This window comes from Condylura cristata, unplaced genomic scaffold (assembly GCF_000260355.1).
Source record: "Condylura cristata isolate star-nosed mole 26May11 unplaced genomic scaffold, ConCri1.0 scaffold00005, whole genome shotgun sequence".
Taxonomy (NCBI): Eukaryota; Metazoa; Chordata; class Mammalia; order Eulipotyphla; family Talpidae; genus Condylura; species Condylura cristata.
Genome location: NW_004567106.1, coordinates 3,820,452 through 3,847,389, shown reverse-complemented (window position 1 = coordinate 3,847,389; position 26,938 = coordinate 3,820,452). Strand labels below are relative to the sequence as shown.

Genomic DNA, 26,938 nt, shown 5'->3' with positions numbered 1-26,938 from the left:
TTAGCAAATACTATCTACACCAGTAAGGTAGATTATACTGTTTTAATTTCATTTTTAAACATAAGGAAACTGAGGCACTGAGGTCAAGTTACTTGCCTAGTGAGACATAGAAAGTGGCTGAGCCAGTATTTGAACCTTTTGGAAGCACACAAAGATTTGATTATCCCAGAAAACATTTCTGGAGTGTTTTGTTGGGTAATGCTTTTCTTTCCTAGAAATGAGTATTGAGATCATTTGTTCATTTGTGAAGAATCTCTTATCACTTATAAATCACTTATAAATCATGGGAGGGAACAAAAACTCTCTTTTTAATTATTTCTTCATTTTACTCTCATAGGACTTCCCCACAAGAGTAATGCACTCTCTGAATATCAAGATGAAAGTGGCAAAATCATTCTAATTAACCCCACTCTGCAGTAGCAGTATCTGGTTTCAGAATATCCCAACGATAGGCAAAGACTACACATAGAATACATACACACAGAGAAAAAGAACGTCTTTGGCGGGTTTATAATGCCTGAAAGCTTCCCGATATCAATATTTCAAATTGTCCCTTTGTTTGTTACTCCAGGCGGTTTTTACACGCTGAGGCAATGCACCATAGTAAGATGGCTGAGAGGTATGCCTTTGTTTTGTTTTTGGACCTCAGGTGCATAGACTTGGTTTAATCATAATTCTTGTGTCACTCATCATTGGTCCATGCATGGCTCTCTTTTTCTTTTAGTTATTTACTTAATTTAGTTATTTTTAAATAATGTGAATAAGCAGCCATGAATCTACCAGATAAAAGCTAGAACCTTGAAAATAATCTTTTAATCATATCATACCCTCTACCCTTCAACCCCCACGACCTATCTCCTTGCCTTCCTCCACCTGAGGTGACCATCATCCCTGTTTTCTTTTATATATACTTTTTGTTGCCATCTATATGTATTCATAAAAAGTTAAAATTTTAAATTTTAGTTGTTTTTATTTTATAAAGGGTGTCATGCTGTTTGTAATCTTTTGGAAATGAGCTTTTTTATACTTATATTGCTAAGATTTGACCATAATTGTTGCATATGCCTTTATTTTATAACATGAGAGTAAGGGTAAATGTGGAAGAAGAGGTATAAAAAGCACTTGCTGAATATGCAGGTCATTTTAAAAGATTGAGAACATAAAGGATATGGCATTCTTTAAGACAATTCCAGGTGTATTCCCTGGTATCCCTAGTTGTAAACATATCCATGTTAAAAACTGTAGGTATAGCACCAGGTTGGGGCTGCTTAAGGGAATTTATAGATATTCTGGGCAAGTTTATTAACCTTTCCAAGCCTCAATTTTCTTATCTTTAAAATAGATATAATAGTAACATCCAATTGGATTTTTTATTAGGGTAAAAAGAAAACATTTATAATCAGATAGTAGTATCTTTCTTTAAACAAAAATTACTCTGCAGTATTCAGTTTCATGAAATTAAAGTTGAATTGCTTCAGAATGGTTGTAATTTTGATAGTTGCTAGTTTTTCAGAACTCTATGATAATGAGTAATGAACCTGGATTACCTATTTTTGAAACTCCTCTGTAACGTTAGTTTAATTCTACCACGTTTGATTTTAGAAACGAGGATATTCAGAAATAAAAGGCTTTTACCAGGAAGCTTTTCACAATTATTATGTCCTAGTTTTTACTACATTTTAATTCTCTGATCAGTTTCTGCAAATAGCTTTTTCTTTTTTGCCTTCTTTTTATGTCCTGTTCAATGTATGATGTATTGTGATAAGAATTGACTTTAAAAGATGGCACCAAGGATAATAGTAACCTACTTTTTATAAACTCACATTCTTCATAGTTCTAATCATTATTCTTTGAGTGTTCAGTGTACAGTTAATGTATAAAAGGTGAAGCTCTGGCGGATGTGGGTATCAAGAATGATTTTTTTATTGGAGGATTTTACAAAACCTATGTATTAAGTATTCAGGAACGCATTGCTCGGGCCAATGGGTGACAGCTTTGGTGAATGTAGTATCTGTTAGCCTTTTTTTGTTGTTGTTAAGAAATGCCATTCAGACTACTTAATGTTTTACCCCCAGCCTTCCTTTATGGCAAGATTGTCATGAATTATGGAGTAAAAAGCGAAGACGACAAAAGCAGATGGGCATGACTGATGATGGTTCCACAATTAAAGCTCCCAGAAAAGACTTGTCTCTGGGCTTAGATGACAGCAGAACCAGCACACCTCAGGGTGCACTGCCATCTTCACAACTGAAAACTCAGGGCAACTCGAATGTAGCACCTGGTTAGTAATGCTTCCATGTCTCAATCTCCTTCACATTTGTGGCTAGTGTTGATGTTCTTGTGTTAAAACATCTTGTAGCTAAAAGGTGAATACTAAGGCTTATGCACTGAGTTTGATTATTTCCTTTTTATTCACTTGTGCCAGAACAGACATTTCACTGATACTGACACCACAGTTTTAAGCAAGCAGTTGCAAGCGAAGATTAACGTGAGAAAAGAACACAGCATTACATTTGATCAGCTATTTATTGGTCATATTACTGAGGTTTTATTATCTCTCTAGGGCAGGAGTCAATAGATCTTTTATTGAGACTTTTTTCAGTGAGATAGTATCCACTATCTAGATTCTCATAGAGTAAGAAGAAACATGGAAAAGACAGCCAAAAATCATAGTCAGACTTATTTCATATTTCTTGTAAAGGCCTCAGATCATTCTTTTTTTTTTTTTTTAAAGATTTATATATTTATTCATCCAGAACCGGGGTACAGGTCAGAGTTGGGGAGGGTGAGAGGGTTAACCAGAGACAGAGCGGGGAACAAGAACAGGCAGATCCATGAAGTACTCTGCTGAGGAGAGCAGTGGGCGGGTCAGGAGAGGTCTGCCGCATCATGTGGATCTCCTCTGGGGCTGGCGGGGATTGAACTCTAGTGGAAGTGGCTTAAACTTCTCAGTGCTGTGCTTTAACCCACTGTGCCACCAGGGAGGGCCTCAGATCATTCTTAATATATTTAACATGTATTATAGAATCTCAAAGTTTGAGATTTGATACTGTGCCCAAATTGACTTGAAGTCTGATAAAGAACAATATTTTGGGGAAACTTAAATGTTTTTTTGACTTCATCTGTTATGAGTAAACTTCTATATGATGAACCAGCTCTTTAATGCTGTCAGAAGTGTGGTTAAACTTATTCTCTTATTTATTTAAAAGCTTTTGAAAAATTGAATTCACTTACTCATTTTGCCTCAACAATCCAGAAACTATTTGGCTTTAGTTTACTTTTTTGACAAAGAGAAAGATATGAAGTTAATAAATATGAGTTCATGTATGGAGATATGGAAGTTTATTATGAAAAAGTAGCTTAGCACTTGAGTGATGGGTATAGGTATATATTAATTGATAAGTCATTTAATTAAAACAGATTTGTGCCAAGAGGATTGTAACTGAGATGGAAAAATGTACAAAAATATGTAAAAATATGGCCCTCCCTGGTGGCGCAGCGGGTTAAAGCACAGCACTGAGAATCTAAAGCCGCTTCTGCATGAGTTCGATTCCCGCCTGCCCGGGAGGTGACCACATGGTGTGGCAGACCTCTCCTGACCCACCCCCTGCTCCCCTCAGCAGTGTACTTCATTGATCTGCCTGTTCTGTTCCCGACTCTATCTCTGGTGAAGCCTCTCACCACCCCTGAGCCTCTGGCCTGTACCCCAGTTCTGTATGCACAAATAAATAAATCTTTAAAAAAAAAATGTAAAAATAAACTATTATATATAAAAAACCAGATTTGTGGCTCAGACTGAATTTTTAGTAATTGAGTGTAAATAGAGTAGATTAGTGAAGAAAGCTTGATAAATACTGTAATTCATTCTTTCCTGTGTAATCAAAGATTTAATACTTGATCTAGGACAGACTGCATTAAGATGCTATATTGCTACTTTAAAATCCAAAAGAAAATGCTATTTCTTGTTCAAAAATACTCTTCAGGGCCCTCCCTGGTGGCGCAGCAGGTTAAAGCACAGCACTGAGAATCTAAAGCCACTTCCGCATGAGTTTGATTCCCGCTTGCCCCGGAGGTGACCACATGGCATGGCAGACCTCTCCTGACCTGCCCGCTGCTCGCCTCAGCAGTGTACTTCGTCAGTCTGCCTGTTCTGTTCCGCACTCTGTCTCTGGTGAAGCCTCTCACCGCCCCTGAGCCTTTGGCCTGCGCTCCAGTTCTGTATGCACAAGTAAATAAATCTTTAAAAAAAAAATTACTCTTCAGAAGAATTTAAAATAGTACATCCCCCTTACATGAAAAAGTTTGATAGATACACTTTGGAGAACACAGCTTTTAAACATAATGAAGGTTGTCTATATCAAGTTCAATATTTGCCACATGAAAAATTATGTAAAATTTGAAGGCAAAAGTGAAGCAATAGAAGTTTTCATAATTTGTATTTATACTAGATATTTTATATTCCATTTAATACTGAAAACGTTGATGTAGTGGTGACAAAGTTTGGATTCTGGTCGGTTGTTACAGATAACTGTGTTACATTCTTTAGTAAGACTATCAGATCTGTAGTTCTACTCTTCATGGAACAGATGTCCTATTCTGCTAGCAAACTAGTGGAATAGTTTTAACTGGTTACAAGAAATAGTAATAACCCTTTTGAGTTCATTTTGTTATTGTTTCTTAGTTCTAACAATTTGATTAATGATGGAGAGTTTAATTTTATTTTTTGTTTTCCTTTTTTTTAAACTGTCGCTGTTAAGAAGTAAGAATTCTGGTTTTTTGAAATAGGAATGAATCCTCTTTGCTCTATTTTCTTCATCATCAGTAAGTTTCTTGAAATAAAAAAATGTCCCTTCTGTAGAGGAGACACTCCTTTACTCACAGAGAAAGGAAGGGGGAAATGAGAAAACTGGCTCTTGGGATATAGCAACCTAGCTTGATTTTCTTATTAATGCCTGCAAAGGTTGTCTTGAATTAATCTAAAACTATTATTAAGAAATAGTAAAATGTATCTCACAGTATATGCAGGGGCTGTAAAACGTATTAGCAGTATTTCATCATCTTGGAGTTTCTGTCCTATTAGTCTGTCATCTATGGTTATGGAAATTGTTTATGAATATTTGTATTATCACTTAACATATAATATGTGCTTTTGAGCCGTGTTATATATTGACTCAGAAAGCTTGCAGAAGAATTTATGTAAACTCCTATAAGTCTAAACTGAAAATTGGCAAAAGTAAAAAAACCTAATCTGTTTTACTGGTCATATATTATGCATGTTATATTATGCATGTTAATAACAAGCATCCTTTGTAGGAGTTCCAACTTACTCAAAGGGATTTAAATAAAAGCAACTTAAGTAAAATATATCAAGAATCTGCAATATTCAAGTTTGAATTTACTGCAAAGATTAGCGTCTTAGATAATAAATGTTATTTTAGGTTAGAAATACAGTGAATAGTAAAAACTCAGATTCAGGAATCAGAGTATCAGCTTTATATCTCAGTTCTGCAACATAGAGTCCATGACCTTGGGCAGGTAATTTAGTCTTAATTTCTTCTTTAGTTTAAAGAAGAAAAAAAAGGAACCAATAAAGCATGCCTCAGATGGTTTTGTAATGAATAAAGGATATAAAATGCTTCGAAAGTACCATCATGTATTTCCCATTGATAGGTGATACTTCTTGGTTAACTCTAAAGTTTGGGGTATTGGTGGTACTCTTATTTTCCTTTTGATATATTTGTCCCCCCCAAATAATTTATTTTTGTAAATTTGTAGTTTGCATCTTAAATTGTAAAATTTAATTGTAAAGATGTAGTTACATCTTAAATTATATGTGAAATTGAACTAGACTGATAATGAACTAGACTTGTCACAATTGTTCTTAAACACCATCCCACAAATGTACCAATAGAGAGCCATTGTGGGGGATGGGAGTTGTGGGAGAGGGGAGCTGAAATTGCAGCAATTCTAATTGACACAAATTTTGTCTTTAGTAAAAACAGGCCCTGGACAACAGTTAAACCACAGTGAATTGGCAATTCTACTAAACCTACTACAATCTAAAACCAGTGTTAATATGGCTGATTTTGTCCAAGTGTTGAACATTAAGGTAAACTCTGAGACTCAACAGCAGCTAAATAAAATAAACCTTCCTGCTGGAATTTTGGCAACAGGTGAAAAACAGACAGATCCATCAACACCACAGCAGGAGTCTTCGAAACCATTGGGAGGAATTCAGCCTTCTCAGAGTGTCCAGCCTAAGGTGGAGACTGATGCTGCCCAGGCGGCTGTGCAGAGTGCATTTGCAGTTCTGTTGACTCAGTTAATAAAGGCACAGCAGTCAAAGCAGAAAGACGCGCTGCTAGAAGAGAGAGAAAATGGGTCGGGACATGAAGCATCATTGCAACTCAGGCCACCTCCAGAACCGAGCACTCCAGTCTCGGGTGAGTGTAGATAGCAGATCACTAACTGCATTCATGCTGTTTTCTTTCTGTTAATGATTATCTGTAACTTGTATTGTCCAGGGACATTGTTAGATGTCCTGAATATCAGATCACTTGTTATTGACTGGTAATTGGTTTTTTTACTCCTATAAATTGACTTTTTAACCATTTATTTATGTGTAAGTAACTCATTTTGAATACCGTAGTTTTTATCCATAGTTAAGAAATGATCTTTGTTCTAACTATAACACTATAACATGACAAGTTGACTAAGGCATAAATTTGATGTAATAGTTTTTTGTTCTTGAAGCAGTAAATAATTGTGAAATCAAATACAATGAAATGTTTCAGTTACTAAGTCTTAAGTGGTAGCAGGCAGTAGTAGTCCATAACTGTCTTTTTCTAATTCCCTTAATGGTTTTCTTTCTCCTTTTTTAACCAGAGATGGATCTGCTAGGGGTCTTTACGGTCACTTAAGGAAACACAAGCCATTTTGAACATATAGTTTACATGGTAAAGCTTTTAACCTGTCTTTCATTTCGTCTTACTTAGGGCAAGATGACCTCATCCAGCACCAAGATATGAGGATATTGGAGCTCACACCAGAACCAGAACGGCCTCGTATTCTGCCTCCTGATCAACGACCTCCTGAACCACCTGAACCACCACCAGTCACTGAAGAAGATCTGGACTATCGGACAGAAAACCAGCACGTACCCACTACTAGTTCTTCGTTAACTGACCCTCATGCTGGAGTGAAAGCTGCCCTGTTACAACTACTTGCTCAGCATCAACCCCAAGATGATCCCAAAAGAGAAGTTGGTATTGATTACCAAGCAGGAGACACTTACGTCCCTACTTCTGACTATAAGGACAATTTTGGATCTTCTTCTTTCTCTTCTGCTCCTTATGTTAGCAATGATGGTCTAGGAGGTAGCTCTGCTCCAACATTGGAACGACGTAGCTTCATTGGAAACTCAGATATTCAGCCTTTGGATAACTACAGTACTTCTTCATCTCATTCTGGTGGTCCACCTCAGCCTTCTGCCTTTTCTGAGTCATTTCCCAATTCAGTAGCTGCATATGGAGACATTTACCTCAATACTGCTCCCATGTTGTTTAGTGGAGACAAGGACCATAGATTTGAATATAGCCATGGCCCCATTGCAGTCTTGGCAAATAGCAGTGACCCTTCCACAGGGCCAGAAAGTACTCATCCTTTGCCAGCAAAGATGCACAACTATAACTATGGTGGTAACTTACAGGAAAACCCTGGTGGCCCTGGCCTCATGCATGGACAGACCTGGACTTCTCCTGCCCAAGGACCTGGATATTCACAAGGATATAGGGGACACATTAGCACATCAACTGGCAGAGGTCGAGGCAGAGGGTTGCCATACTGAGTATCTGTTTTTCCTCAGGCACATCATTTTTATCTGGAAAGACTTTTCTAGCTGCAGTTTAAAGCAGCAATCCAAGAGACTTGAATAATATTAATTCAACAACAGCTTTATTTTTATGTGGAAAAGGGTCTTGCATACAATAGTTTAAAAAAGACAAAAAAAAAAAAAAAAACCTTTGCTTACATTCATGCTGTTCTAAAGACTAGATCTATTGATTGTACATCTTCACAAATTCTAGTTAACAATTTTATTTTGTATTGCAGTTTTAAGTGGATGCTAATCTTAGGGACATAAGTCTTTTATGGCCCTCTTGCAGATCTTCTGAACTATGCACATTTGTGCTTTTTTTGTAAGTTTGGACCAACTTTTATGTAACAGCCAACCAACCCCTCCCTCACCCTTCCAGTTTTACAACAATCAGAAAGGGCACTGATTTATTTGGTATTTTTCTTTTTACAAAGCTACCTTTAGTCAAAGGTCACTGTCAGTCTTTGCACCTGCTTTCAGTGTTATTGTGAAAGGTGTACTTTGTGCTCATTTCAGAAAATAAAACACAACCTTTCTCTTGATGCAACAGTTTTATAAAAAAAAAAATGGTCAACGTTATTTTTGTTTTATTTTGCAGATTATCATAGCCTAGCAGATACATTCAAACAATATGGGTTTTATATGAAAAAATATGGGTGGGTTGGGGAGGGTTGTAAGTAAGTGCCTTAACAGGTAAGCTTAAGGTCTGAAAAAGTAGTTAATCTTTACACCTATTTGTCTTCTAAAGGGAATCAATATATTGAAGAGACAGGAAGCTCTCAAGTGTTTAGGGACTGCCTGTTCAGTTCCTGTAGATCCATCTTTCTGCCTATCACACTTGCTCCTCTCCTGCCTGTCTTTGGGCTGTGTTAGCTTCTGCTGTCACCTTCACTTGATAGGGGAGTGAGAGCAAAGAAGGGGAGTAAAACTGCAATCAGTACCTTTTGTTACTTCCGAGAAGTTCTAAAAAGTTTTGACATTTTTTTAAATGGTTGAAAATAATAGCTAAATGAAAATTTTAGAATACTGTTCTTTTCAGGCTGCCTTCTTGTCTCTGTTTCCTTTTGCCTTGGGTGACTGGAGGGCGGTAGGACAGAGGCAAGATTAATAACAGAATTCACATAACTTTAATAAAGTTCATGGAGGGAGGGTGACAAGCACCATATTTTAAGTTATGCAGTTGCAATTTTAAGAAAAAAATCAACTGTTAACTAGAAGCCTTGTCTAGATTGAATTTGTTGAAGCAAAAAAGAAAAAGTACTGAGAGAAAACCTGTTATCATCTCTCCTCTCACCTTCTGTGCTGTTTATTATGATGTCTACCAAACTTTGAAGAACTTTTAGTTTTTTTTTTTTTAATTAAAAGCAGCAAAGATGATGGACTAACCATTATTTAAACTGTAATGCTGTCAAGTCTAACTCTTTGTACGCACTCACACTTACAGTTGTAATAATTCTAGAAAGGAACCAAAGGTGCCAATCAACCATTTTGTTTAACTGTTCTTCTGGTAATTTAATTTTTGATTGGAATTTTAAATTAGAACAACTATTATAGACTGGAAATTGTTCCAGTTCTACAGTCAGTCTTTTAATTCTGTGCCCTGTATCTGACTTGAACTTTCATTTCAAAATTGCATATGGAAAGCATTATAGCTTGATGACAGGAAAAATATTTTAAAGCGGACAGTTTACCATTTCACTGCTATAAAATAGTTGATGTCAGCTGAACATTTTATTTTTTGATGGAATTTTTTGTTTGAGAGAAAAACTAATGGGAGAAAAATTATTTTGCTTTTATTTGAATATTGAGTACTAACAACTTATAAAATTACATTGCAAGAAGTGAAGAAATATTTTGAAATTTAGCAAAATAGTTACAGTATTCAAGTATCTGAAAATTTTAAAATGGTGAGTCTTAGAGCTTTAGACTTCCCCATAAGTGACAGTATCTAAGTTATTCTTAATAGTCACACTTGATAATCTGCTGACCATAAGCAGCTAACCTAAAATTGAAGATATTTATGTGACATGAATAGCCTGTGTTTTAAAAATTAAATATTTTATATAAAATTGAACTGTGTTTGGTTAGTTTTTCTAATTAACCATTTAAGTTACATACTTTGTTGGGAGAGTGGCTGGGAATACAGGAAATTGTTTGAAATTGAAAATTTGAACTGCAGCATCAAATATTCTAAAATAGCTAATTTTGTGTGAGATATGCTGATGTTTTATGCACTACATGGAGAAAGTGTTGCCCATCAAACCACCACATAAAGCTAAAATGTGACAAAAGAAACATTAAAATTCAGTGGTAAGATTATATAAAAATGATCTCTGCATTCTTCAATACCACTTAATAATTCAGTAAATTTGGGTTAATACAAAGAGCAAAGTTGGGAAATTCAAATAATCATTGTGTATTCTTGAGTGAAACCTGAAGATCATAAAATACTGCTTAAGTTTTTGAGGAAGAGATGGGTAAGTCATATTTGCAAATACGACTTACAGAAAAGGTCGATATACCAAAAAGAAAATAGTTCCTATGTGAAAATTTCCTTATGTATTTTCTGACACTGCAAGCTTTTCTGCATGTAACTCAATATATTTCCCAAGTTTTCATTATGTGTTGAAAAGTTGCAGTCACCCTTGAAATTTTGAAAGGTTCAATTTATTGATTACAGATTTATGAAGTATAAATTAAGGTAATGTCTTAAGTGTGATTCAGAGCTTCATTCTGTCAGTAAATACATGTTCAGTAATACCTAGTGCTAGATAACTATTCTAGTACTTGGAATAATGAAAGGCATTAAATCATACTCCTAGTGGGTTCAAAAATGAGAAAGGTGATTTTAAAAAAATGTCTGGAAAGGCTAGTGGTATTTGCTACTCTCATCTGTATGTACCTATTACACTTGACAAATAAAAGAAATGAAAATGAGTGTCTTTGAAAAACTTCAAACTCAACTTGGAGAAATCAAATTCTGGAAAGAAATAGAAGTAGAAACTCAGTATTGAAAACAAATAGTCACTTTCTTCTGGATAATGTACAATAGGCCAATCTCTAGGCTATATCAAGATTTGAGAAGGATGTAATGGGTAAAATGCTTCTCAGTTCTGTTGGTATATCTGAATTAAACTACTTGCTATAAGCATAACAAAACTCTAGGTGATTTTTCACTCTAGTCTTTTTTAAAAATTATTTTAAAAGGCTGAATAGGATGTCCAAATAATAAAATCATCTGTTCTATCTTAGCTTACAGCCAAGAAAAGTGAGACTCTTAGATGGATTGCCATTGGTTGTTCTTGTCTTACCTAAATTATGCAACAAACACTAAACTTTTTAAGAGAAAATTGTTAAAGTATTCACCAGTTTTACAGTAAATTGAAATTTTAGAACATGGAACAACTAGTTTAACACAGTTGGCTTTGAAAGAGCAACTCAGAAAAAATGACATTTTTCAAAAATGTACTTACTGAATTAGAAGCTGTTTTAAATGTAGTGTTTAAAAAGTCTCTTCATTTTAAAAATACAATAGCTATATAACTATTAGATAATAAAATTGAGTCATTAAAATGTGTTAATTTTTCAGAAGAAAATTGGCATCAGCAGACCTATAAACATTCCTGTACAATTCTTCCAGGATTTTATAAATTCAGATGGTTTTATAAGGGGCTTATCATTTACTAAGAGCCTCCCCATATAATTTATTAAAACTAGGCCCTCCCTGGTGGCGCAGCGGGTTAAAGCACAGCACTGAGAATCTGAAGCCACTTCCGCATGAGTTCGATTCCCGCCTGCCGCCTGCCCCGGAGGAGACCACATGGCGAGCCAGACCTCTCCTGACCCGCCCGCTGCTCCCCTCAGCAGTGTACTTCGTCGATCTGCCTGTTCTGCTCCCCACTCTGTCTCTGGTGAAGCCTCTCACCGCCCCTGAGCCTCTGGCCTGTACCCCAGTTCTGTATGAATAAATAAATCTTTAAAAAAAAAAAAAAAAAAAACTATTCCCAGTTTAATTGTTTAAAAGCTATTACTGACCAGTAAGCTATCAAAGATTGAAGATGGGGGCAACAAAATTTTTGTCATGGGAAAGATAATGTCCTTGAATAATGCCTGATACGTTTTGTGGGTCTTAGTTCTTTCACTATAACAAATATCCCACTTAAAAGGAATTTTGTAGATCTAACTACATATAAATTGAGACTAGTGAATAAACTTTTATGATTTTTTCACAATTAAGTTAACTTGTAAAAGTATTGTACTTTTTTGCAAGAATTTTTAGTATAAAAGTCTTATAATTGTTCAATGTTTTTAGGCCATTTGTTTAAAAAAAAAAGTAAAGGCTGTATTTGATAGAATGTAAATAAACTAGCATAAGCATTCCAGGCAATTTTTAGCCTTGTTTTCTTATATTCAGAACAGGCTTTTGTAAATAATCTTACCTGATAAAGACCACTTACTACCATGTTTTATTGACAAAGCTTAAAATCCAGGGCCCTTATTTTATATTTGTACATAATAGGAAATGTAGGATCACATCCAGAGATAACCACTGTTGTTGCCCTTTGCTAGATGTGTAACAAATGCATAATCTAAAAATTTTACTAAAAAACAATAGAACTATACTGCCCACAGCTTTGTAATTAGATTTTTTCCATTTAATAATACATTGTAAACATCCTGTCAATAATTCTATCCTCTTCTAAGTGGTGGTAAACTTTTCCTTAATAGGTTAATACTCCTTATTGCTGGAACCAGAATATATCTAACAATTCTGTTATAAATAACAATGTGAGGAAAACCCACATAATTACATATGTACATACAAATACAAAATTTCTTGGAATTGCTGTTTTAAAGCCTACACTTAAGTGTTTGCTATTTCCAAATTTCTCTTAGCAAATGTTTGCCAGTTTCACATTCGTGTTACTCTCCTTTTCATTGAGTATGTTGGGTATTTAAATATCAAGCTTATCTGTTTAATGGATGTCAAATCATCTTGTTTTAACTCATCTATGCTTACTAGTGAAATTCATTACTCCATGTTAGCCAGGTATCATATTTATTGATTGTATTTAATTATCTGGTGATTATCTTTTAATAGCTTTGTGTAAGGATGGTAGCCCTTTGAAAACCTTAATTTTAAAACAATTATATGGTGTGTTTTGTTTGGGAGATTTTAATAACTTTATGTAGTCATTTTTTCTTCATGGCTTTTCCTTTGAAACACTGCTCAGTTTTTGCACAAATGTTACTTTTCTTATCTAGATTTCTACTTTTACATTTAATTCTAAATCATTCTAGAATTTTGTTAAATGTGAGAAGGATACAATTTAATTTTTTTTTTTTTCCTGAGTGGCTGTACTAAGTACTCCAACAGCATTTGTTAAAGAGTATGCTTTGCCTTTGTGTGCACTGGTGCCTGGGTCCATTTAGAGCATGCAATTTTGGAGGTGTACTAACAGATTTGACCCCCTAACATTGGGAAAAAGTTGGTGTTTAGCCCAACGAGGAAGTCTCCCCATGGCTCTGATTCCCATAAGCATAAATGTAGTTTTTGTTCTGTAGTGTATCTCATTTCCTGACTCTTAGAATAAGTGGCTTTGACCTAGTAGAGGTTTTGCGTTTATGTGTATAATTCATTTCTAGCACTTAATGAACTATGAGATGAACCCAATTTTCGTAAGTTTCTGTTTGAAGTGCTACTCTTTTAATTTAAATAAAACTTTTTTTCTTTTAGCTAACCAGACCAGGATCTGCAATCTCAGCTGCCGGCTTCTGGTGACCCTGTTTGGCTAGGCATTTGCCCATGAGGGGATGGGTAATTTTGTGTTTTATTGTGAAATGACTGTTAATGAGGATCTTTCACACTAAGAGCCTGCTTTGATTTTATGTGCATGAATTGCCAGATCTCTTTAGAGGGCAAGTTTGGGTACTCTTTGGTCAGTTGCTAACAGATATGGTTTATCCTTTCTCTTAAAATAAGAATTTATGCCTATGGCTCTACTCCTGCACTTTCAGTTATGTTCTACTTTTGATGTTTCCTGGTGGTTACAAGTACTACATTTTATATAGTCCTGATAAACTACACATGTCATTGTAGTCCTTTTACCACTGTCATTTCAATTCCTAGGAAAAATGTGTAGCTCACAGCAGACAATATTTTGTTGTAGGGTAAAAATTTTCATCAATTTTTTCTGTTCAGCCTTTTTACTTTTCCATGTATCTTTTGTAATCATGTTGATCACCTTCCACAAGTGGAAACAATAATTTGTGTTTAAATTTACTAAGTGCTTTCCATTGAGAGCATATTTTATTTTGCATGTTCCTCATTAAAAGTTCCAAAGTTTTTTTTAATTTTAGATGTTTTTTAAAATTCCCAGAAGTTATTTTTGTTGCTTTAAGAAATGGAATCTTTGTATTAATAAGTGTTGTAATATTTCAAATTAGTCATTGTTTATATAGAAAAGCTGTTGTGTTTTTTTTTAACTAGCCAGATAGCTTCTATTATTTTTTATTTTCAGTTTATTGAGTGTCATAATGGGCATTCTTGTTTCTGATTTTATGAATGTCTAATTTTTAGTATTTCACTCAAACAATTTCAACTATAATAATAAATGTTAAGAATCTTTATTCTTGAATTCCATTTATTAGAATCAGATATTTATTTTATCAAATGATTTTTTCAGTGCCTATCAATATATTTATGTGGGTTTCCCCCAATTCCTTCTTACTAGGTACAAATTTTATTAGTACAGTCTATATTGATTTTAAATGCTGCTGTGCTCTGTTGACTAAACTTGTATTTGTAAATTTGTCTTTGTTCACAGAGATAAATCAAATTTTAGTTAACAGCTTTTATTTTTGTAGAATAACCAGGAAAACGATTTCATTTTTTTCTTGAGTAAATCTTGATAGTTTTCCTTTACATGGAAATTCATATAATCAATATTTAAAATGTTGTTAGCATATAGTTATACTTAATGGTTTCAATACAGATTGCATATCCTTTTTGTATCTGTTCTCTCTCTCTCCCTTTTTTTTTTTTGACTGTCTAGAATTTGTTCCATCCAACCTCCATCCCCTTATCATCAGGTAATAATTTATCATTTACTATTATTTCAGCATTTTGACTTTGACTCTTTCTTTTTAATTTCCTTATTTCTAGCTTGTGAGGTGTACAATTGGTCCATTTACTTCTCTTTCATCCAAGTAGAAAAGAAACTATTGGCTCCATCTTACAGGTTAAAATTTTGATAATTAAAAAAGTTGGACTTGCTATACCACATATGAAGATTTCTAGGACAACTGGTTATCTACAAGGGAAAAAAAAGTCAAGAAGAGGCAAAGATTGGGAAAAATACACATTTTAGTGGGTTTGAATGACAAAAATTAAAAATACTAAGGGAGAATGCCTCTAACCTAGCAATTACACTTCTGGGATTCTGTTATTAGAAATAACCCATGTAGATATATATGCATCATTTCTAAATACAAATTTTATTTACACTTAGTTGTAAATCTCATCTATAAGAGAATATTAGAATGTTATGGATGAACATATAGTATGACTCCATTTGATTAAAAAATGTGTCTTACATAATACATAGAAAAAGAATTTGAAAATCCAAACTGGGGTCTCACTGGTGGCACAAGGGGTTAAGTCTCAGCACTATGAAGCTATCCACAGCCACTGCAACACAAGTTCTATCCCTGGCCAGGGAACTGACCCACTTGGTGCAGCAGACTTCTGCCTTGCCCACTGATTCCCTCAGCAGTGTATTTCGGTCACTTTACCTGTTCTCACCACTCTGTCTCTGTTGAATCCTCTCATCTGCATCTTTGGCCAGTGCCCCAGCTCTTGTATATATATATATATATATATATATAAATCTTAGGAAAAAAAGGCAGGTGGGGGGGCTTCTCCTTTGGTGCAGCAGGTTAAAGCCTGCTTACCCATTTGGCACAGCAGGTTAAAGCATGGCACTAAGAAGCTAAAGCCACTTCAGCATGAATTCGATCCCCAGGCCTTGAGGTGATCGACATGGCGTGGTAGACTTCTCCTGACCTGCTCGCTGCTCCCCTCAGCAGTGTAGTTCCTCAGTCGGCCTGTTTTGCTCCCCACTCTGTCTCTGGTGAATCCTCTCACTGCTCCTGCACCTCTGGCCTGTAACCCAGTTATGTATGCATAAATAAATAAATCTTTAAAAAAATCTAAACTGGTTGTAGGTTATAATAGAGCCTAGTAGTTTAAAATGAAGGCTTTACCTTTTATTAAACTGTATAATCATTGACAATTTACTAAAACTCTGATTCTCAGTTTTTACATCTATGGTAATGGACACAATTAACTTAGTACTGGCATATAGTATATGCTCCATGAGTTTTTGCCAATATTATTGAGAGACTGGATAAGGGAAATAGAGGATTTTGCTTCGTTGATGTGTATTTTTGATTAAAATACATCCATGTAATAAAATTAACAATACTTCCCTTGATGCTTTCTGTAGAGTATAAAAATTTTAACTCTATTCTGTGTAGTTCATCTCAAACTTCTAAACTAAGAGAACTATCTAAATGCAATTTTTTTTTTCTACAAGCTCTGGAGTTGATTTTCAAATTCAGGTAATATATTCCTGTGTGTCCTCACTGGGAGACAGAGGAATAAGGTAAAGGGAAATAATAGCAGCTACTTTGACTCTGAAAATTTAAGTGTCCAGTAAGTACTCAAATCAACTTTCTTAGGCCACACTTGACCACAAAAGTTTCAGCTGAGGGTAGACATCAAAATCACATGTTTACATTATTACATAAATATAGAGAACATCTATCCAGAAGCTCAACCTTTATTCTGTGTACTTCATCTCAAACTTCTACTTCCCAATCAGTACTTTTTTTTTTTTAAGATTTATTTATTTATGTTTACAAAACTGGGGTACAAGTCAGAGGTGTGGTGGTGAGAGAATTCACCAGAGACAAAGTGGGGAGCAGAACAGGCAGATTGAAAAAGTACACTGCTGAGGGGAGCTGCGGGAGAGTCAGGAGAGGTCTGCCGTGCCATGTGGGTCAGCTTCCTGGCTGGGGATCGACTCGTGCTGCAGTAGCTTCAGAGAGCTTCACAAGGGCTGCCTTAACCCGTTATACCACCAAGGAGAGCCCCCAATCAGTACTTTTAAAAGAAACCACTAACCTACTTCTATCATCTTGGATTAGTTTTGCCTGTCTTACTAAAAGAAACAGACTATAACTAAGATGAAATAGACAAATATAATTTAAGATTGGCAGATAGTAACCTAAAAGCCTGAAAGGATTGAATCTATAATTAATTTTTTTTCCACACAGATTAATATTTTCAGGCTCAGAATACTTCTTTAATGCAATCCTGAAAACTTCAAGGGCTTACACAAATCATTAGGAATTAGAGAAAAAACAAACATGTCCTACTTCATTTCATAAATTCAGCATAACCTTGATAACAAAAATCTGGCACGACTTTATAAGAAAATTAGAAGTTAATATGTCATACTGAACATCCTTAATATTAGAAAATCCAGGGACCTCCCCAGTGGCCTAGGGGTTAAGTATCAGAACTATCACCACCTTGGCCTGTAGCAGTGGCCTGAGTTCGATTGGAGGCTAGGGCCTAACACATGGTGCAGCAGACTATCTTAGCTCCCTGCTGCTCCCTCAGCAGTGTATTTCAGTAAATTCACTTATTCTACTCCCCACTGTGTCTCTGGTGAAGTTTCTCACTTCCCTTACCTCTGGCCTATACTCCAATTCTTCTACACGAAAATAAATTAAAATTTATATATGCATATGTATATTAGAAATGCCAGACCTTTTTTTTTTTTTTTTAAAAAGATCTGCATCATGACCAAGTGGGGCTCATTCAAGGACTGCAAATTTGGATTAATAGAAATCAATGTATCATATTCACATAATAATGGAGAGAAAAAAATACCTCAATAAATTCAGCAAGCATAAGCTTACATATCCATTTATGATTTTAAAACTGTTCAGTAGACTAGAAATAGATGTAAATTTCTTCAGTTGGTAACAGTTATCTGTTAAAACTTATAGCTAACATTTATCTAAAGGGAAGGATTTTGAAAAATTTCTGAGATTCATTAAGTCAAGGATGTTTAAAATCACTGCGTCTCATCAATATTTTGCTAGAAGTCTGAGCCAAGACAGTGGTAAAATATATAAGTATTAGAAAGGAAGAAACCTGTTTATATTAATAGATGGCAGGATTGTATATACAGAAAACCTACAAATTAATTCAACAAGAAAACAAAAATATTGTACTTATATGTTATGAGCACAGTTGAAAAATAAAATTCACTAGATGTAAATTACATTAGCATGAAAATAAAATAGGAGTCTTACAAAAGATGTACTTCTAATAACTACAAAGTATTGCTGGCACATTAAAGACCTAAAAGACGGGAGAGATCATAGATTGAAAATGTCAAGATTATCATGTCCATTCTACTTATCTTGGACTTTCTGTAAATTTATGGTGATAGGTTAGAAAATCAGTAAGTTTGTGTGTATGTGTGGGTATAAATTGACATGCTGACATTAAAATTTATGTACAGAAGCAAAGAAATCAAGGCACTCTTGAAGAACAAAGCTGAAGAAGTTAATCTATTAGATTCTGAGGCTTAATGTACATTGTTTACTGCGAAAAAATTTAAGATATTGCAATATTAGCACAAAGATAGACATAGGTCAATAGGATAAAATACAGGTGCAGAAATAGACACATAAGCCTTAACCTTTATTTATACAATTCAGTGGAGATAAAATAGTATAGTAAATAAATGTTGCTAGAGTAAATTTTTACCCATTGGGGGTTGAGTTGGGGGGAGAAGTTTGAGCCTTACATCACATTCAAAATTTTTTTTCAGAACTCAAGTTTAAATGTGAAAGGTAATAGCTTATAGAAAAAAATGAAAACAATTGTTTATGACTTTAGGCTAATCATTAAAGTACTAACAAGCCCTTCAAATTTAAGAACAATTTTGTGTTTTCTTACAATTATTTTTAGTATCCTCAGATAAAGTGAGATCATCAGAACATTTGAGTGCTTGCTACCGTGATCTTGATAGCTTGTGGAACAAATGACTGTTATATATTTTCAGCTTTTTAACAAAGGATACTGTAGGAAACACAAAATTACTACTGCATTTGATATAGTTTATCTTTTAACTAATACTTTGGTGTTAACAATGGGTTAGTCACTTCTAAGCTTTTTATAAATATTAACTTATTTAACCCTTGTAACTTTTTAAGGCCTTTTACAGAAGAGGATAAAAAGAGACAGCTGTCTCAGGCACAGAGTCAATTGCCTGTGGTCACATAGTTACAGACAGGGTGGAAATTTGAACATAGTTATAATAAAATATTACAAACTGGGTAACTTAAGTAACAGAATTTCATTTCTCACAGTTCTATAACTTGACAATAGCAGTCAAGAGACAGATGGGTTTGGTTTTGGTGAGAGCTTTCTCCTGGATCACAGATGGCTGCCTTGCTACATCCCACATGGCCTTTCCTCTTGAACATGCAGACAGAGAGGGGGATGTGGGAGGAGTGCATGATCTGGTATTTTTTTCTTTTAATGACACATCTTTTAGATGGGAGCCTCACTTTTTAACCTTCATTTCCTTACTCCATATGTAGTTACACTATATGTTAGGGCTTTAGTATAAGAAAGGAGGGATCAGTAACAGTCACAATGGCTCCAGGTGTACACACCCAGACCCAGTTGTGTTAATTCCATCACGAAACTTTTAAGTAATTAGTGCAGGGAGGAGCTCTCCCTGATGGTACAGTGGGTTAAGCTCAGGGCTATTAAGCTATCCACAGCCACTGCAGCATGAGTTTGATCCTTGGCCAGGGAGGTGACCCACATGGCACTGCAGACCTCTCCTGACCTGTCTGCTATTCCCCTCACCAGTGTATTTCAGTAGATCTGTCTGTTACATTCCCCACTGTGTCTCTGGTGCTCTTGTGAATCTTCTCACCCACACACCTGCCGCCCCCAATCTCTGTACAAATCTTGTACAACTAATAAAACTTAAAAAAAAAAGTAGTGCAGAAAGTGTATTGAACACTATTTTTACCCTTTTCCCAAAAATGCATGTATTTATGACAGTTCAAAACAGCATTGGAACCAAACCTGTGTCCTAAAAGTTTTTAGAAATCTATGGGAGATAAAAAGCAAGTGAAAGAGAAATTAGAAAAAAGCTATCTAAAAAACAGGTGAAAACTACTATGTGGTGAAAAACTTTTAAATTTAAGGTCGCTAAATATAGGCGATCCTTCTTAGGTCAGTATAATTGGTGTAGCAAAAAATTTTATTTTTTTTAACAAGAGAATCTACTTATAATAAGGGTCATCCTTCCAGAAAAGGGAGGATTTGATTGGTATTTGATCTTTAATTATTATGAAAACTATGGAAATAAATAAACTTGTTAACAAAATTCTAGTTATAATTGCAACTATTTGAATCATTAACAGGATACCATATGAATCACTTCTGTCTTTGTTGGTATATTTCTGGTGACACAATGTGATAGCACAATATAAAATCCTTCATTTTTTCTTCATTTTTGTAACCTGTTAATCTCTTTCTCCCTTTAAAGACATCTGACCTCAATGCAGTATGGAATAATAGGAAGTAGGAAGGAATTATTCATAATCCCAGTTTGTAGAAAGGCATAATGAAGTTTATCTTTTTTTTTTTTCTTTTTAAGCTTATCTACTACTATGCCTTCTACTTCCGAGGAGAGAGAATTCAGTTTCCAACCTTAAGGCCTTGACTTGGATTGCAGGCTACAGCTAGAAAGACTACCTTCAGCTGGACACATCTCTTTCTTGTTGGTTATAGTAAACAGCCAAAATAATTCAACATCCTAAGTTGTTTCCTATAATTTTCCTTATACTGACACATATATATATTATCTATAAAGGTAAAAATTTTATCATTCAAACCTAGAATAGTGGAACTCACATTGCCCAATTCTCTACCTCCTTGCCAGATCCCTGTTGTAGGATCTGCTACTTGAAACAACCCATTTCCATTAGCCACTTTGTGTATCAGGTTGGCATGTTTTGGCTTCAAATATTAGAAAGCTTGGTTCCAAGGCAAATTTATTTACTTCCATAAATATAAAAAGTTTATACTTCAAACATTCTTCAGGCCTTTAAGTCTACTTATAGTTCTTTTGGTTTTGTCCTCTATTACATTGGTTTTATCTTAATCATAGTAGTAAAATTGTTGTGGCTTTAGACAAAGCTCTGTAACAAGAAGGGTCACCACTTAAGAAGTGCATATCACTACTCAGAATTGTGATAAATCTGCATTGCAAATCAAATCACTAAAAAGATGTGTGGAATTACATGCCTAATTTAGATCATGTTTGAAGGAATGTTGAAGTGTCACCTACCATTACTATTAAGGATTATTAACTGTCCATTTAAAAAGGGGTGGCTGACAAAAGAATGATTCATAGTTCTTAGATGTTAAAAACATGATTGTAAACAAGCAAAAAGTAAAGAGACTATAAAAATAGATTCTCCACAGATGAAGATCAAATTAGTGAGTATGGATATCAAGTTGAGACATGATCCTCATGGAGGATACTCTCTAAATTTTAGTACTAAAGATTAATGAAGGAAAATATAAAAAGAAAAATGAGAAACAGAGAACCATAGAATTAGAGTTCCAAAGGGAGAGAATAGGGAAAAATAAATACTAGAAGAAAATTCCCAGAATTGAAAGAAACTCAAGTCTTCTATTTGAAGGGGTTTATGGAATGCAAAGGAAACCTGAAAGATTCACACTTGATAAATAATATCTCAGTATTTAAAATTTTATTGGAACTTAGATTTATTTAGATTCAGGGAAGAGAAATGTGTTATCTACAAAAGAAAGGGAATCAGACTAGCACCAGACCCTTCACCATTAACACTGTGTGCTAAGCATTTCTGTAATTAAATATAAATAAAATAATTCTGTAAATTTGATGTTAGACTAGACTACCATACTCAGTGTACTAAGGTAGGATTGTGTTCTTTTGGTCTTTTTGCTTTGACTGAAACCTGGCATGTCCCTGAGGACACTGATAGTTTGATAGAACTGCAGTCTTGTTCAGTAATGTTTTTTATTTTCCCAATGGACCTACAGTCTAATTAGGTATTCTTGGTCCACATTTTCACTTTCATGCCATTTTGTTGACTCCTTTAACACCTATGTCACCAGATTATATCACTCACTTCTCTCTGTTGAGAGTTACTTAGTGACCATTCACCGTTCATCCTCCTTACTATACCCAAACCCCTGACAATTCCTTGAAGTTTTAATTTATGGCTTATCATCACTCCTATTTCTATCATGGTTTCAACATTTATGTAGATGATCCTTCAATTCTTGTTTCTTAATCACTTCTTCAGCAATCTTATCCTCTACCTCATCTCAGCTACTCACATCTTTTTCATTCCCTGGATTTTATCAACATCACTAACAATCTTCTCTTAAAACTCAATTTCAAGCATACTACTTAAATTAGTCTTTGAAAAACCTCTGCTATATTTATGAATAACTTCTCTGACTCCAACTACCTTTTTCATTTCAGCTGTTGGTTATCTCTTAACTTTCTGTACTCATTTGAAAAAAAAAAACAACAACAATACTCTTTAAATCTACACTGTAAGCATCAATGTAGCTCAACATAGAAAATACTCAGCCATGACAACAAGTTTCACTTATTAAAGGACAGGTGGTTTCTTCCACTTTTCAGCAATTGTGAACAAAAACTATTACATTCATGTGTAGGTTTTTGTTGGATGTAAGTTTTTCATATAAGTCTATGAATCATTTAGAGTTAAATTTTGTGGAAAGTATAAGTTCTGTGTCTTTCAATAAATTCATATATATGATTTTTTTTTTTTTTGCTTTTGGAAGCCCAACTGTTCTTGCATCATTTGATAAAGTTTCTTTTCTCAGTTGAGTTTACTTTGCTCTCTAGTGAAAGATCAGTTTGCTAAATTTGTGTAGGTTTATTTCTGGTTTCTATATTCTGATCCATTGATTTATTGTCTATTCTTTTGGCCATATCACATGGTTTTGGTTACTGTAGCTTTATGTTGTAGTAAATCTTCAAGTTTGGTAGCATCAGTCTTCCAGTTAAGTTCTCTTCTTCAACACACTGTGTTTGCAGTCTTTTGCCTTTAGAATTAAACTTTAGAGTCAATTTGTCAATACTTACAAGATAACATCCTGGGATTTTGATTGGGATTGCATTGAATTTATAAATCAAATTGGAAGGAATGATCTTTACAAAAATGATCGTCTTATCCAAGTATATAGAATATCTCCACTCAAATTTTTGGATTTCTTTTACCAGTTTTAGAGTTTTCTTCATCTAGACCTTGTACACATTTAGACTTTTTTTTGGATACTAAAGTAAGTGGTATTGGTTTTTCAGTTCATTGCTGATGTAAAAGAAAATGACTGGCTTTTATCCATTAAATTTGCAGCTTGCAACCTTGCTGTAAATCCTTATTAGTTCTAGCTTTGGGGGTTCCTTGTCATTTTCTTCATAGGTAATCATATCATCTATAAGTAGCTCATTTCTTGCTTCCTAATCTATGTATCTTTTACTTCGTCTTGTTAGAACTTCTGTTAGAACTTCGGTAGTTTTGAATAGTAATGAATAATAGTGAGAGGGGACATCCCTATCTCATTCCTGATGTTGATGGAAAACATTGTTTCTAAAGAAAGCAAATATAAAAATTAGAAGGAAAAAAAACATTGTTTCTCTTCATGGAATGGTATTAGTTGTAGGATTTGTTATGTTCTCGGTTGACAAAGTTCCTTTATGTACTTAGCTGAGAGTTTTAATCATGAATGAGTAATGAACTTGGTCAAGTATTTCCTGTATATATTGGTAAACTTTATGTAACTTTCCCCAGTTTGTTGATATGCTGTATTACATTGATTTAATATTTAACCAGTCTTGCGTAACTGAAACCATTTGTTTATGGTATATAATTCTTTTTGTTTGATTTTAAATATTTATTATATCAACCTCCATTTTTGAACATGTGATTTCCCCATGAAATTCCTACGATTTCACCCGTGTACCATCACCATAGTCCCTTGTGCTCTTCCCACTCCTGTCCTGATCAGACTCCCTCCTCCTCCCCTACATCTATAGTTGCCTGATAATTTTGATTTTTATTTTTTATTATACTTCCCCCTAAGTCCTTATTTGACTTCCTTATACTCCTCCTATAAGTGAGACCATTTGATATTTATCTTTTCTTTATAGCTTTTATCACTGAGCATAATCCCTTCTAGCTCCATTCATGTTGCTGAGGACTTGAGTTTATCCTTTTTGATGCTGAGTAATATTCCATCATGTAAATTTACCACATCATCCTAATTAAGTCATCTTAGTTTTGGGTTGCCTCCATAGCTTACCTATTGTAAATTGTGTTGCAATAAATACAGGGATGCAGGTGCCCTTTTGAATTAGTGTTTTTGTGTCCTTTGGATAGATACCTATGAGTGGTATTGCAGGATCATATGGAAGCTCTGTTTTTAGTAGTTTGAGGAACCTCCACACAGCTTTCCATGGTGATTGGACTAGTTTGCACTCCCACCAGCATTGTAGCAGAGCTCCTTTTTCTCCACATCCTTGCTAAAATCTCTTCTTGCTAGTTTTTAAAATATGTGACATTGCACTGGTGTAAGGAGGTAGGTATTATCATTGTGGTTTTTATTTGCATTTCCCTAATTACAAGTGATGTTGAACATTTTTTCATATGCTTATTGGCCATTTGCATTTCTTCTTTGAAAAAGTGTCTTTTTAGGTCTTCTGTCCATTTTTGACTGCGTTGTTGACTTTGTTTCTGTTGAGTTTTATTAGCTCTCCATAGATCTTTGTCAACAGTTTCTTATCATTAGTATTGTGCAGTATTTTGTGCAAAAAACAAAAACAAACAAAAAAACACCCCAATTAGTGGAGTCTCTCTTTGTTTTGGCTAATGACTCTTGCTGTGCAGAAGCTCTTTAATTTGATGTAATCCCAGCTATTTATCCTTTCCTTAATTTTCTTTGCTTCTGGTAACATGTCCTTAAAGATGTTACTGATATGTATGCCATGTATTGTGTTGCCTGTATTTTCTTCTATATATTTTACAGTTTCAGGTCATATGTCTAAATTTTCTTTTTTTAAGATTTATATATTTATGCTTACAGAACTGGGGTACAGGCCACAGGTGTGGTGGGTGAGGGAATTCATCAGAGACAGAGTGGGGAGCAGAACAGGCAGAATGCCAAGTACAGTACTGAGGGTAGCAGTGGGTGGGTCAGAAGATATCTGCCACGCCATATGGGTCAGCTCCCTGGCTGGGGATCGCACTCATGCTGCAGTGGCTTCCAAGAGCTTCATAGTGCAGTGCTTTAACCTGTTTTGCCACCAGGGAGAGCCCCTTATGTCTTTAATCAATTTTGAGTTGATTTTTGTGCATCGGGTGAGTCTAGCTTCAGTCTTTTGCATGTAGCAGTCCAATTTTTCCAGCACCATTTATTGAACAAATTGTCTTTGTTTCACTGCATATTCTTTGTTCCTTTGTCAAAGATTAGTTGTTCATAAGACAGTGAGCTAAATCTGGGCTCTCTACTTGATTCAACTGGTCTCTGTGTGTGTTTTTGTTCCAGTAATCACATATAATTCTTTGAAAAACATTGGTAGATTTTATTTTTTGCAGCTCTTTTCACAAGATATAATTTTGTGTAGTTTTTCTATGTATTGTATCTTTGGTTATAATGTCAGGGTGGTTATGACATTATAGATTGTGTAGGAAGGTCAGAGTAAGTTTTTTATTATGAAAATTTCAAATAAGAAAAAAAAATGTACATTATACAAATAGTCTTAATTCAATTACTAGATTCCATTAAATTGTGCAAATACATAATTTATCTTCCTCTTATTCATTATCAGTTAGGTTATTGCCAATCTTTTGATATTACAAATGTTACTACCAAGTACATTTTCAACATTTCTGCACAAAAACGTTATTTCAGCAAGCTAGTGTAGAAGCAAATAATACATGTGTTTTTTAAAATTTATTTTATTTGCAAAAGTAATTTTGGGAAAGAGGCATTTAGATACTTATTCAGAGAGTTGTCAATATATTTATGCTGACTTAATTATGAAACAATGAGGTCATGGTCAGTAGGCTTATGAACAAATTTGTTAAGTCTGAACAAATTCCTCCTATTATGAAGTTGAAGTAAATAAATTTTATACAAATATCTTAAAATTACTTTTCTATAACCTCACATTGTAGGTAATAGTTATGAGAAGATATTAAATACAAATTAAGAATGTAAGAATATTACAGGATGAGCCTTTGTCCTGAGTAAGCAAATGTAATGATATTTTATGGTAATCTTTACAAAAATCTTTCTAAACCTTTAAAAGAATCTTTCTAAACATTGTGTTCCCCAATGTACTGACAATCATAGAAGCTTTCATCCTACTCTGACTTGTATTCTTTCAAGCTACAATTTTAGACCACACAGAATCTTAATTGGGGTTTGTGGTTTTATTCCATAATACCTGATGTGAATTTGCTGGGTTTCAAGGCATTTAGTACCTTCAGCTTTCTGTACTGCTAAATGTACTTCAAAGAGATTCTACCACTTTACACTCTCATGAGCTCTTCTGTAGGATGCTCCAGATTTAACTAGCACTTGGTTTTATCAATCTGATGTGCTCATTTGTGACTTCAATTTATGTATTGATTACTGGGGATTCATCTGCCTATTATCCCCCTGGCTTTTCTAATATGTTTCTCAGCCCATTAAGATGCCTCCCTTTTCATGGTTTGTAAGTTATATAACATGCTAATTATCTACGTTCTAACTATCCTGTTAGCTTTTCTTTTTAAAAAAAATATTTATTTATGCACGCAAGAACTGGGATGCGGAGCATGAGAGGATTCTCTAGAGAGAGTGGGGAACAGAACAGGCAGATCTGAAAT

At 34.5% G+C, this 26,938-nt stretch overlaps 1 protein-coding gene across 2 annotated transcripts in view; it reads left to right on the top strand.

The window, feature by feature from the left end:
- Positions 1-8,427, top strand: part of CDK13 (cyclin-dependent kinase 13) — a 68,150-nt gene extending 59,723 nt beyond the window's left edge. The window contains exons 12-14 of one of the 2 annotated variants that reach the window (XM_004676656.2): positions 2,076-2,281; positions 6,174-6,443; positions 6,996-8,427. In XM_004676656.2, coding sequence (XP_004676713.1) covers positions 2,076-2,281; positions 6,174-6,443; positions 6,996-7,846 — 1,327 coding nt within the window. In that variant the 3' untranslated portion in view covers positions 7,847-8,427. Of the gene's footprint in view, positions 1-2,075; positions 2,282-5,993; positions 6,444-6,995 lie in introns of both variants that reach the window. The other variant, XM_004676655.2, reaches the window with a different exon arrangement.
- The last annotated feature ends 18,511 nt before the right edge of the window (positions 8,428-26,938 follow it).